Source organism: Astatotilapia calliptera, chromosome 13 (assembly GCF_964374335.1).
Source record: "Astatotilapia calliptera chromosome 13, fAstCal68.1, whole genome shotgun sequence".
Taxonomy (NCBI): domain Eukaryota; kingdom Metazoa; phylum Chordata; class Actinopteri; order Cichliformes; family Cichlidae; genus Astatotilapia; species Astatotilapia calliptera.
The window spans coordinates 13,844,132-13,857,164 of record NC_137434.1 but is presented as its reverse complement, the minus strand read 5'-3'; the positions used below and the strand labels follow the sequence as shown (position 1 = coordinate 13,857,164).

General features: G+C 38.6%; 1 protein-coding gene across 1 annotated transcript in view; it reads right to left on the bottom strand.

Moving 5' to 3' along the window:
* eys (EGF-like photoreceptor maintenance factor) overlaps window positions 1-13,033 on the bottom strand; it is a 178,577-nt gene that overhangs the window by 139,968 nt on the left and 25,576 nt on the right. Inside the window, exons 8-13 of the mRNA XM_080288105.1 lie at window positions 12,662-12,766; window positions 7,875-8,014; window positions 6,636-6,799; window positions 6,227-6,480; window positions 4,082-4,186; window positions 335-457 (exon numbers count right to left, since the gene is read on the bottom strand). Of these exons, the coding sequence (XP_080144231.1) occupies window positions 335-457; window positions 4,082-4,186; window positions 6,227-6,480; window positions 6,636-6,799; window positions 7,875-8,014; window positions 12,662-12,766 (891 nt within the window). The remainder of the gene's footprint in view (window positions 1-334; window positions 458-4,081; window positions 4,187-6,226; window positions 6,481-6,635; window positions 6,800-7,874; window positions 8,015-12,661; window positions 12,767-13,033) is intronic.

Genomic DNA, 13,033 nt, shown 5'->3' with positions numbered 1-13,033 from the left:
TTAAGAAACCGTGACATCATCCTTTGAAAATCAGCATTTTTTTTATCAGACAGTTTGGAACTTAAAAAACATAATGCATCAGTGTAGGTGCAAATTTTAATATATGATCTAAAAGAAGAAATTTTTCTGCAGTAAAGTAAGGCATGAAGTGATGATCTTTCTAATGAAATAATGATTTGCAGAGAACTGACATTTGCGAAGCTTAATTTACCAGTGAGTCAGTGGAGGCAATTTCATTTTTATGTAATTTTTTTCACTGTAAATATGTGGACAAATAAGCAGGCAAAACACAGATTTGTGTGCTTACTTTTAACCTGTTAAAAGACTTGCTCACCTCTTTCACATGTGCAAGAGAAATTCTGTCCATCCTTGGTCTTGGTGCATTTTAATGTATGTTCACTGCACATTCCAAACGAGCAAAGGTCAATATCCAAAGAGCAATCTTTCCCCTTGAACCCTGAAACAATGCAAAAGCAAAAATCAGCAAAACCTTGAGGAATCAAGGCACAAGCATTGAATACATAAACACACAAAATGCAACACACCTTTATGGCTGCATGTTTTATTAGATAAAGACAGCTTTTATTCAGCAGATTAATGGACGTATTGATTTTTCTCCTTGCAATCTACCTACTATGCAGTATGCTAATTGAGTGAATCATTGACAGGGACCTACCACACCGGACTGATCTATATCACATTATCTACCCCTACACACGCACATCTGCATGTCACTGATAGATACCTCTGTCAATATCTACTGCTGCAAATAAAGAACAGACAGATTTGGAGACTGGTATGCATTAAACGTTTCCAAAAATAGATAAATATGAATGGGAAGAGTCTTAAAATAGATCACCTTTTAATATGGGCAAAACTAATATGGAGTAATACTGAAAAAATATGATAGTGCTAGTCTAGTTATATTTCCATCGCAAATATCTGTGTGAAGTTGCCGTCAGTTCTCTTGGATTGTGTAATGCATTTAGCTAGAAGTGGACTTCACTTTCTTTAGACTGTAACCTGAATCCAGACCAGCTTACTTTCCACCAGCACATCTGATGACCTTCCAACTACCCCTTTTCCCCATTAAATTATGTATTACCTTGGCTAGTTAATGGACAGCTATTGCCTCCAACAGAGTGTTTCAGAAGTGTTTAATAACCAATTGTGCATGCAGTTCACTCTGAGGTTAATGTTGCATGAAGGAATGTCACATTTACAGTGTCACCATCTCCAAGTGGGACTCCCTATCCTATCTGACACCTACTAGTGGCTCAGTCCTCAGATGAATGAAAAAAAATTATAAAAAATTTCTTCTGGTTTCAAAATTCATACCCACAAGATATTCTAATGAAACACGCATTTACATTGAGTAAGTTTTGGGTTTAGCCTTCATTAATGATCTGCTTGTTAGGTAACATGGTAGAGTACAAACTATACTCTCTGGCCACATTGTTAGGTATAACTGTTCAGAGCTATCTAATTAGCCAATCAATTACAAGGTAAGAATTCAATGCATTTAGGAACGTAGACATGGTCAAGAAGATCTGCTGAACGTCAAACCGAACATCGGAATCGAGAATAAAGGTGTATTAAATGACTTTGAACATGGCAAGGTTGTTGGAGCCAGATGGGCAGAGCAGTTCAGAAACTGCTGATCTACTGGGATTTTATACACAGCCAGGTCTAAAGTTTACAGAGAATGGTCCAAAAAAAGAGCGGCAGTTCTCTTGGTGAAAGTGCCTTGTTCATGTCAGAGGACAGAGGTGAATGGTCAGGCTGCTAGGACAGGCAAAGTCACCCAAAGAACCATGCATTAGAACCAAGGTATGCAGAAGATCCTCACTGAGCACACAATCCACTGGGTGCCACTCCTGTGAGCTGATAACGGGAAACTGAGGCTACAATTCATACAGGCTCACCAAAACTGCACAACAGAAAATTAGAAAAAAGGTTGCCGTGTCTGGTAAGTGTCAGTTTCTGTTCAGACAACCAAATGGTAGGGTGTAAGCATAGATCCATTTTTGGCTTGTAGGCAGTGGTGTGTGGAATATTTTCTTGGCACAGATTGAGACCCTTAATACCAACTGATGATCTTTTAAACCACACCCATCCCTTTATGGTCACATTGTTTCCATCTTCCAATGGCTATTTGAAGCAGAATATCACGTCATGTCACAAAGCTCAAATCATCTCAAACTGCTTTCTTGAATAAGTTTGTTGTACTTAAATGTCAGGTACTAGCAAGGTGCATCCAACAAAGTGGTCACTGAGTTCATACACAATTCAATTCAGGTAATCTGCCATAACACCATTTAGCCTTTAGTTCATGTTAAATGTTAATAATCCAACTAGCTGCATTTGTATGAATCAGTTTAGGTCTTGCACATTTACACCTTGGTTTATTTTACAACATTCTCAATTCCTTAAAATTTGGTGCACTTTTTTTTTTTTTTTTTTTTTTTTTTAAATTGGAACAGCGAGACGTCAGTGCTGTATTGCAATATTATTTTGCTATTTCTTCTTAACTAAAATATTATATCTTCAGAATGTGGGCAGTTGCTGAGTTAAACAAGTACCATCTTCACAGAACTTGGGAATCCCCCAGGAAATACAGCTGCGATCAACAAATGAGCACAACTGCCAATCAGTGTGTGTGTTTACCCATCTAGATGCAGCTTAAACTTTTTTTTCTGTCTCTAAAAAAACCACATTTATAAGACTGGCCAGTCTTGATTGAATAATCTTTACAACTCTTCTAATCTAATTCTGTTTCATATACATTTGGAAAAAAAATTAAATACTGTCACCCAATTCAAGCTAAACTGGAAAACACATATATGATGGACTGTAGCTCCAAACAAGACAAGGTGGCAGGAATGGACTTGAACACAAACAGGAGATCTTGTCTGATTCTTTTTGTGTGCTTTTTGTAGTAGGAAGCATGTATGTTTGACAGATTATCTAATTAAATTTCTCACGGGATAAAGTGATCAAAAGCACCTGTCTGTAAATCTGTCAGTGAAATTATAACCGTAATGGAACCATTACTCACACACTGGTGTTCTGTTTTTGACAAAATCTAATTTGAGAAAAAGGCAGAAAATAATAAGATCAGATTATTTACAGTGATGCATTTTTTAATATCCGCAAGGCCATAAAATACACGTATAACAGGCGCTGTTTCAAGTTACTTTTAATTCAACTACATGTGTTTATTTATTTGTTTATTCAGCGCCTTGAGGCAACTGTGGTTGGGATTTGGTGCTTAAAAAAAAATGAACCAAAATGACTTGAATTGCATATTGTATACAACTTTTCTACTATTTTATATATTAAGAAAAAAATGGGCAAAATGACCTACTGCTCAACACCAAAGTGTTTTTTCTTGTCCGGTCAGCACCTATGTTTTGTGGGATTTATTTTCAAATATTTATCTGTAAATCCTGTTTTGTGGATTGTGATTGTTTGCAGTTCAATGTGACATTGGGCGTGTTATGCCAAGCGGCCTGGCTGTGGCATTCTGACGCGCAATCAAGTAATGAATCAGTATTTTATTACCACTGCTCTCGAAGGACTACAGCACCTCCATCTCTCATGGACTGATTATGGACCATTCTTATAACATTTGTTATAAATATGCTAAATGTGGAAAACCTGATTAAAGAACAAGCTCACACCTACAGTAAGCAGAAGCTGAATTACTGTATATGTGGACAAATCAGTGTTTTACAAAACAGGAAAGGCCGTATCTTTTTTCTGGGTTTACTGGCAATCAGTTTCAACCGTGGTTATAAAAAGTAAATTTTAAAATGCTAACAGTTATTTTTTGTAACCCCAATCTGCAATACCAATTTATAGTTGCCTCAGGTAGAACCTTTTTCTTGCATTGAAACTTTCTGAAGAACAAAGATCTCTGGTAACTTTGTGCATTTTAAACAAAAAAGTGAGAAGCAAAGAAAGAAGTTGGATGTAACTGCAAGAAATTTCAGCTATTCCCATGGTAAACGATAGAGAAAATTAATAGCATGATATTTTTATAAACATACTTAGTTATACACAAGTAGACGATACTTACCAGTTGGACAGTGACAAATGAAGTCATTTATCAGATCCATACATGAACCTCCATTTAGACAAGGCTGTGGCCAGCAATCATTTACATTTTCAGAGCAGATCCTTCCTGCAGGGGTTTATACAGTATTACAGGACAAAACAAAACACTTTAAATATGTCTCTACCACAGATGTGACTGTCAGCCTGCCAGTTTAACAATTATTCCAGTGAAGTCCAACACGTGACTCATATTTGCAACCAGAACAACAATCAGAACATATGCAGTACAAATTTCTGCTTATTGTCCTCGAATCACATCAATAAACCAGCACCTGGTTTTATTTCATGAGGCAGCTGATTACTTCTGATTCTAGCGGCTTAAAATGTGATTGAATGATTATGTGTTCAGCATGTTGCTGCTTGCGTGCATGCATAAATGCCGTAGCCCTGGTTTTAGTATCCTGAGGGCAAGAGTTAGGAACGGAATTGATTAAAGATTTTTACTGACAAATTTAAAGCTGCGCCAGGTCTGGCCTCTGGCAATATTTCAGCCCTCTTAGTTCTCGGTGAGCCAGAGAGCTCAGAGAACTAACAGCCAGACATCCTCGGGCACTGCTCGTCTATCTGCACGGCTGTCTATACCAAAGGTAATTGTACTTTCACCATCATGACCCCATACACTGGTAGGCACTCCCTTAATCATGTACTGTAAGGTACTCAGATAATTAAAGCATCTGCTGACTGTACCTGCACATACATTCTCTACTAGATATTGTATACCCAGTTCAATAGTAAATCAGCCGCCCCCATTAGCTTAGCTAACTGATTTTACTTTAATTCACCGCTGTTTACACATTCACATCACTTGTAAATCAGGTTGGTACTGAATAAGTAATAGGTGAAGTAGCTTTAAAATTTTTTGTTTTTGTTTATCTCTTTATGCAAATAATTCAGGGACCACAGTGATGTATACTCTGAGAGCTGTTAGAGTGTTCAGATTATAAAACCACTGATGCGATATTCTTAATCTCTTGTATTGCTCTTTAGATACAGGTGATCCAACCGAATGTCAAACTAGCAAATGATGCAGTGAACGACGGTCAAGTTAAGGTTGATGTTTTCACACAGGAGTTTAGCTGCTCCTCTCTATTGACCTACCACAGCAGCTGCACCATCACTTGCAAAGCCAATAAGCCATGCACGTAGCATTTCTTCAGAGGCCCCTTAACAGCAAGGGTTTCTAACAGCAGTATATGAGACAGCAGCCCCAGTGCACAAGTGCAATTCAACAACTTGAAATGAGAAGCTGCAAATCTCTCCTTTGTAGGGAATTCTGATGTAGGTGATCAGGCGTGTGTTTGACACTCTGTAGGAATGTTTCTAGGATTTTTCCTCACACTCTGAATCTTTTTCATTTTTGTTATTTAGCTAACAGTTATTTTCACTCTGCAGTGCTTAGTGATATAATGAAAAGTTGGAATGGAACCGGATACACATGGGAAAAAAGTAATTCGGTGAAGGCAGCAAGATGTAGACCATATATAGATAAAGTGGGGGGAAAAAGATTAAGAAAACTCAAAGAAGTCCTGTGAAAAAGTAAGTACATCATTTGAGGACACTTTATTAGGCAACTTTATTAAAGCTGAAGTTTTGGCTGTTTGCTGGTCTTGTTAACACAAAGCTGCATGAATGGCTGATTCTTTGATTAAGTGATTCTTTGCTTTCTGCCACAGATTTGCTGCTGTGCTTGGGATCACTGCCCTGTTGTTTGGGTCGAGCCAATTTCTTTCAAGCTTTGGGTCTCGGACAGATGGCCTCACATTTGACCTTCTATTATTATAGAGGTGTTCACAATTACTAATGATCAGTCAGTAAAACACACTTCCTCATCCCCCCTTGCTGTTACTTACCATCTTAATTTACATGGATGCAGTAAGGGGGAACGTTTTTCACAGGACTGCAAAGAGTCATGTAAAAAATTTCTCTTTAACATGACTGCCTATAAAATTGTAATTTTATTGCTTTACTCATTAAAAATTATGATAAACTTGCTAATTATATGTTCCATAATTAGCACACTAAAAACTGCTCGAGAACCTCATATTCCTGTCACTGGTACTATTAATGATTGTAAACAGCACTGCATTCACATCAGATGGTCTCATACCCTCAAATCCTGGGGGACAGTGGCACCGATAATCACTGATTAGGTCCACACAGGTGGCACCATTTAAACAAGGGAGGCTGTGGCACTCATTTATTTCCACTTCGCAAAGCAGTCCTTCGAATCCAAGCATGCAACGGCAGGTGAAGTTATACTGCTGGTCCAGACAAAAACCATGTTCAGAGCAGCGGTGGTCAACACAGTAATCAATGTCCTCTTCACAGTAGATGCCTGTGTATCCTCTAGGACAAAGGCAGCTAGCAACAGATCAAAGAGAATCTCTTAATACTGTATAGAGTTAGAAGAATTCTTTCAAGCCTGAAGGAAAAGAGCAGTAAATGTAACAGCTTTTACAATCATTGACATTCTGGTGGCAGAACAGCCCCAAGACCATCAGGATTTGAACACTAACCTGTAACCATCAATCTCATCCATACAAGTGCCTCCATTTTGACACCCATGTTCAATACAGTCGTTGACATTTACGCGGCAGTCCTGCCCAGACCATCCAGGGGTACAGATGCATCGATAAGCATTGCTGTTATTTAACACACAGCGTCCTCCAAAGGCACAAGGCTGTTGATTGGAAATAGATGTTTTTAGATACACAAATCATGAAACAAGATATGCTCTTTCATGTGCAACTCTTTTATTTTGTATGATATTTTAAATGGGGCTGAGCTTATTCAGATTAAAGAAAATATAACCATCTTTTTTTTCTCCGAATCATTTCTTGCCCCTGGATCCCTGAAAATGAGCTTCATTAAAATAGCACGACAAAGTCATGAATACTGATTCATGCTTTATACTGGGGTCACTCGGGATTCCATGTAGCAGCTACATGTCATACAAGACAAGATCAATGGTCACTGAAGGCTAAACCTCCCGAGAGGAAATAAAAGTACACCTGCCAGCATGTGGATGCCACCGGGGAAAAACAAAGGGGCAGGGGAAAAGCTTGCTTGTGGAAAGGTCTATAATACAGGCATCATGGCACTTCTGTACAAGGGCCAACACAAGCATTGCTACACAGTGAGCGATCATCTCCATCTGTCATCTGAAGCACTTTCTCTGTTTACGCATACATAATATACACATACAAACATATACATCCAAATCAGGTGGCCTTTTCAGTTCTGTAAATGTGCAAACGTTGTTCATGCCAAACACAATCCAAAAATCCTGCCAAAGACAATTCCAGCGTTGCTTTCCTCCAACATAATTTCTTATGTACTATATATGGAAACTGCATTAAAAAAAAAAAAATCTAAGATTTACTACACTGTTAACTAACTGTTAACATTATGCTTTTTATTGTTTTTATTTTTCGCACAGCGAATGTCACCAGCGCAGCCGCAACATCCGATGATTGCTATGTTTAGGGATTTTCACTTGGTGCCAATCTTCTATTCATAAAAGAAAACCATTATGAAAGAATATTCACCATTTCAGAAAAAACACTGACTCTCTGAAACCCACACCTTCTGAAGTTTTAGTTTGTCGAGATATGTCGCAGTTATATCCAAAACTTTGTCTAGCATAAAAAAAATAAAACAAATCCACAAAATGATATTACTGAGAAGTGAGCTTATTTATATTTGCAGACAGTAGACGAGGACAAAAAAAGCACGTCAAGATTTTTTTTACACACCTGAAGGTGCTGAGGACAGGGTACACAGCAGGTATACTCAAGCCCATAAGGGAGATCCAAACACTCAGTATTTGGTGGGCATGTGTTGTTGGACAGGGCACAAGCATCTATGTCAACTTCACAACTCTTTCCTTGAAAACCTGCAAGAAAAGATGTAATACATGCAATCTGACTTGAGCGATGCTGGACCACAAAAAACAGAAGTCCTGAAATCAGTGCCACTAGCATCTAATATAAGTCATGGAATTAAGGCTGCTCCTCTATATATTTAAGAAACAAGGGCAAAACTGACCCAATTGTGGGTCAGCGGGAGGATTGGCCCCATTTTGAAGCTCAGTCGATGATGCTCAGTGTCCTCCACCCCCCTATCTGCCTTCTGAATTTTTAATTTAAACCTGAACAGGCAAACCCTAGTAATGCGCTTTCATTTCCTCCTCTTTCTTGCTCTGTTGAAAAAAATGCATATCTGTATACCGTACTTTGTGGCTGATAAAAAAGGTTTACTGTATCAGAGCAGACCTTTTTCCTACAAGAAACAAGAAATAATATCTGATGTTTGCTGTGCAAGAGGGTACACTTAGCATACCCTTTAAGTATATTTGAAGCGAGTGAATACTGCATTACTTTGACCCTACACATGTGCTGTTCTATTATGTTTAAACAACATAATATAGTCAAAAGCAGGATGTGCTTTAAAAAAAGGTCACAGTTACAGTGGTTTATAATTTCAGCCATGCACCAAGATTTTTCTTAGTACTCTGGTCCAGCAGTCTGTGGGCTATTTTTTCACATGGCAGAACTCCCTTCACCATAAGAAGATGCAGCAGATGAGGCATATGAGCGGAAGAAGCTTAGGTTTACTGAGATAACAGATGAGATTTAGCAGCAACGCTGGAAAGCCAGGGTATGCCCTGTGGAATTTTGTTACCATGGATCTGCGGCCACATCTAGTACCAGTTTACTCAGGGAGTTAGGGATTCATGATCAGGGATTATGGCAGGCTGCAGAGGCAGTTTCAGAGGCTGCGGAAAAGAACAACTAATGGGAACGGCGGAAAAGAAAAGACAACAGCTTGTGTGCAAAGTATGGATATCTCATATTAAATATAGGAGATAGAGGAAAATATGTGTGTTACGTAAGCTGTCCAACATCACTATAGCGGCTCTGTAATCATCTTACATGTTTAAGAGCTTTTTGGATTAGGCCTACATTGTGCAATATTGACATAGTGTTGATATCAACAGTAAAAGGGGAATTACGGCTATCAGAGGCAGATATTTTAAATATGTTTGTCCCTAAATATTCAGCCCGGGTACAGTCCTGCTCAGCCCACAGAGCAGGTGTAACGGGGATGGGACACGGTAACTGTTGAGCCTTATAGGGTGTCATGGGTGCAGTTCAACTTGACATCTGTGATGGGAGGTTCCCACTCAGTCCAAACAATGACATAACCATCAGCCCTCCCCCTCTAAAGTAGTGCTCATAGGATTGTTTTCTGCTTTTTTTTTTTTTTTTAAATTGCTGGTCAGAGAATGAAATTGAGGATTCTCATTAAGACTACCAGCATGGTGGATACTAGGATGAGCCTCACTGTGGTGTGTTCTCCCATATTTAAGAAATTCATATTTGTTAACATAGTTTCATTATGCTTTAAAGGTTTGATGCAAGGGTCAGTAATTGTATCTTTTATAGTAACAGTAGAAGCAATAATTTAATTGACAAAATTCTAATAATAATGATCTGATGACTACAGTACACTCACCGGCCACCTCATTAGTTACACCTTGCTGTACTGGGCTGGACTTCTTTTTGCCTTCAAAACTGCCTTAATCCTTTGTGGCATAGTTTTACAAGGCGCTGGAAACCATTCCTCAATAATTTGAGCCATACTGATATTAAGATGTGATGCTAGTGGAGGCGAGAATAGAGAACTCCTGCAGGAAGCAGCCATCAGTAGATGGTATGCTGTGGTCAAAAACGGATAGACATGGCCAGTAACAATAGTGTTTAAACAAAGCTCAATTGGTATTAAGATGAAAAAGTCTAATGAGAATATTTTGCCCAAAACCATTACAACATGTGGTTTATGGAAAAATTCTACTAACTCAGTGATGCAGCAGAAATTGAGACACATCAGATATATCAAAAATATTCTGCTGTTCATTTCTGACAGTCCATCCATGCTATCTGTAGTCTCAGTTTCCTGTACTTAGAAGACTGGTACCCAGTGTGGTCTCCTGCTGTTGTGTTTAAGTTTGGTATGTTGTGTTCAGAGATGCTCTTTTGGTTGGTTGGTGGTTTTGGCTTGGTACAACCTTGGTGGTAATGAGTGGTTACTTGAGTTATTGCTGGCCTTCTATCAGCTCAAAGGATTCTGGTCATTCTAATCTAACAATAACGAGGTATTTTCACTCGAGAACTGCTGCTCAATGGAAAGTTTCACTGTTTTGGGGCCATTCTCTCGAAACCCTAGAGAGAGTAATGTGGGAAAATCTCAGTAGATCAGCAGTTTCTGAAGTAATCAGACCAGCTCGTCTGGCACTAACAACCATGCCAACTTCAAAGTCACTGAAATTACCTTTGTTCTCCATTGCTCAGTTTGGACTTTCTTGACCATATTTACATGCCTAAATGCATCGAGCTGCTGATTGACTAATTAGATATTTGTGTCAATAAGCATTTGAATACCTTTAGTTAATTCAGTGTATATATGAAGCTTTTTATGGTTAGGGTATGTGGTTATGTTCATCACATACATGTGCTTCTACAAGTTCCACCAGTTTGTGTGTGGTCCTTAAAAAGTAAATAAAAGGTGTTCTGCTTCTCAACACCTCTAAAAGAATAAGCAGTGTAGGAAATAGATGAATTAATAATACTCCAAGCTACTGTATCATTCACAGTCTTAGACAATGGGGAGTTATACCTTTGATACTTCAAGGACTGGCAGTTCATCAGTTGCTAAAAATACAATGCCACCTCTGAATGTCACCTTAAATTGTGACTCTAATGTGGCTTGCTTCAGCAACTGATGAGGCGAACAGACTCTGTGACCTGTGTGTCATTAACACTGATGTTGTGCTTTAATGTTTAATTGAACAAGAGTGAACAAACAGAGTTTCATTACCATGAGTGTTACATTTCCCCTAAGAGTCTACAACAGCTAAAAATAACAGTAGCAAATTCTTGCGAGAGAAGCGTCACCTGGACACAGAGATGCTCTGCCCACCATGTCTCGGGTCTCTATATGCAGTGAAATGTTCCAGTAAAGTGGGCAAAAGCAACTGCCAGACACAGAAACTGTGCTGTGCCAACAACAGAAAGCTCCCGTCAGTCGTCCATCAGTTACCATTCAGTGAATGTAAATTCAGACTCAGCCGGTGAGGCACAATAAGCAATTACAGAAAAATTATATTAATGTGAATTTCAGAGTATAATATTTGAGCAATGCAGTTCCATTCATGAGCTCTGGCAATGAGTTTGGTATTTTTTCTCAGCTGTCAATCACAGGCCAAGAGTGTAAACTGATCCTGCAAATAAGGTGGCAAAGATGCTTGCTGCAGCTTGTTTCCTCTATCTGGCTCAGCAGAGCATGTTGTGATCAGTAGCATGCTGTGACTGCTATAAACAAGGAGATCAATAAAATAAAAACATGGCACGTGGAAAAAAATAAATATTTTAGTAAGCAGGATACAACTAAAAATATATGCATATGTATATTTTCATGTGATAAAATAAGTCATGATGTGTCACAGCCCAGAGACCCTGCTGGCAAAAGTTAATCACCTTTGGTTCCCAGGTAAGCGCCCTGGTGGGGGACAGAACCCCCATAGGGGTGACATTGGTGGTACAGAGGCGTGAAAAAGGTTGAGGGAACACATGCAGGTATAATTTTTTTTTTTTTTTAAATACACAAACCCACTTTTGATGGCTGATCATAATCTTTTTTCCCCACTAACTTTCAACATGTTTTTTTTTTATTATTATTAATGATTACAGCCAGATGCTAATACCAATATATCAGCAAAAAAGAGACAGGAGAAACACCCTTCAACCATGCTATAACTGTTGATTTTGCACAGTTTGTCCAGCAGAGGGCAACTTCCATGTTGGCAACACAGGTTTGGAAGTACACAAACACAACAGCCAGCTGATGCAACCTGAGCGTAAATCACTAATCTACGATCTTTTATGACAATACACCAAGATTACGTTTAAACTGTACTGTTATACTATCTTAGTCAGGACTTCTAAAATCACAACACATAACAAACTTTGAAAGGTGAAGTCTGTTCATCTTTCACGTTATACAGAAAATATATCGGCTAATATATCAGATTTTTTTAATCACCAAAGATCAGTATCAGTGTTAAAAATCCTATTTTGAGTTGTTTTTGATGGTGATCATGCAGACTACCTTGATGATTAGGGAGACACATGAAAAGTATGTACAGAGGCACCAGTAAATCTGATTTTAAACAGGTAACAATAAATACATAACTATATATAAATATTTTTAAAGTGACTTCACCCAAAACGTGATGTTAAATTCCTTTTTTTCTCTTTTTTTTGGACCTGCAAGTTATACTTTGTAACACCATATCATTTGGGAAGTTACACAACATCATGGCCTCATTTATGGCTCAATCCAGAGTGTCGACATGATCAATGTCTCTGGCTCATCCCACCACAGCCACCAAATGGTGTGCTTTCTCGAGCCAAGGATACAGTAAACATAAATTACCTACATCTTTACTACAATAAGGTCTAGTTTTGGACATAGCGCATACCTGTAGGACATTGGCAACTGTAGTCTCCTAGCAAGTCACAGCACTTGCCATTGTGCTGACAAGGTCTGGAGTCACACTCATTGATCTCAGTCTCACAGTTTGTTCCTGGGGAAAGAGGTTTTAGATGTAATAAGCAGCATTATATATCGCCACACTATTTTCACACAGTCCCGACCTCTGCACCCAACATATTGCACTTCATCTTTCGTGTGAATTGTTAAAATGCAGCACTCTTTTCCTGAATGACTCAGCCTAGCATAAAGACTGAAAGCAGGGGGATACTGCTAACCTGCTTCTGTCTAAAAACACACTAATTAATGCATATTTACAGTGTTTGCTCTGTGGAAAAAAAGTAAAAACCCCGACTAGGGG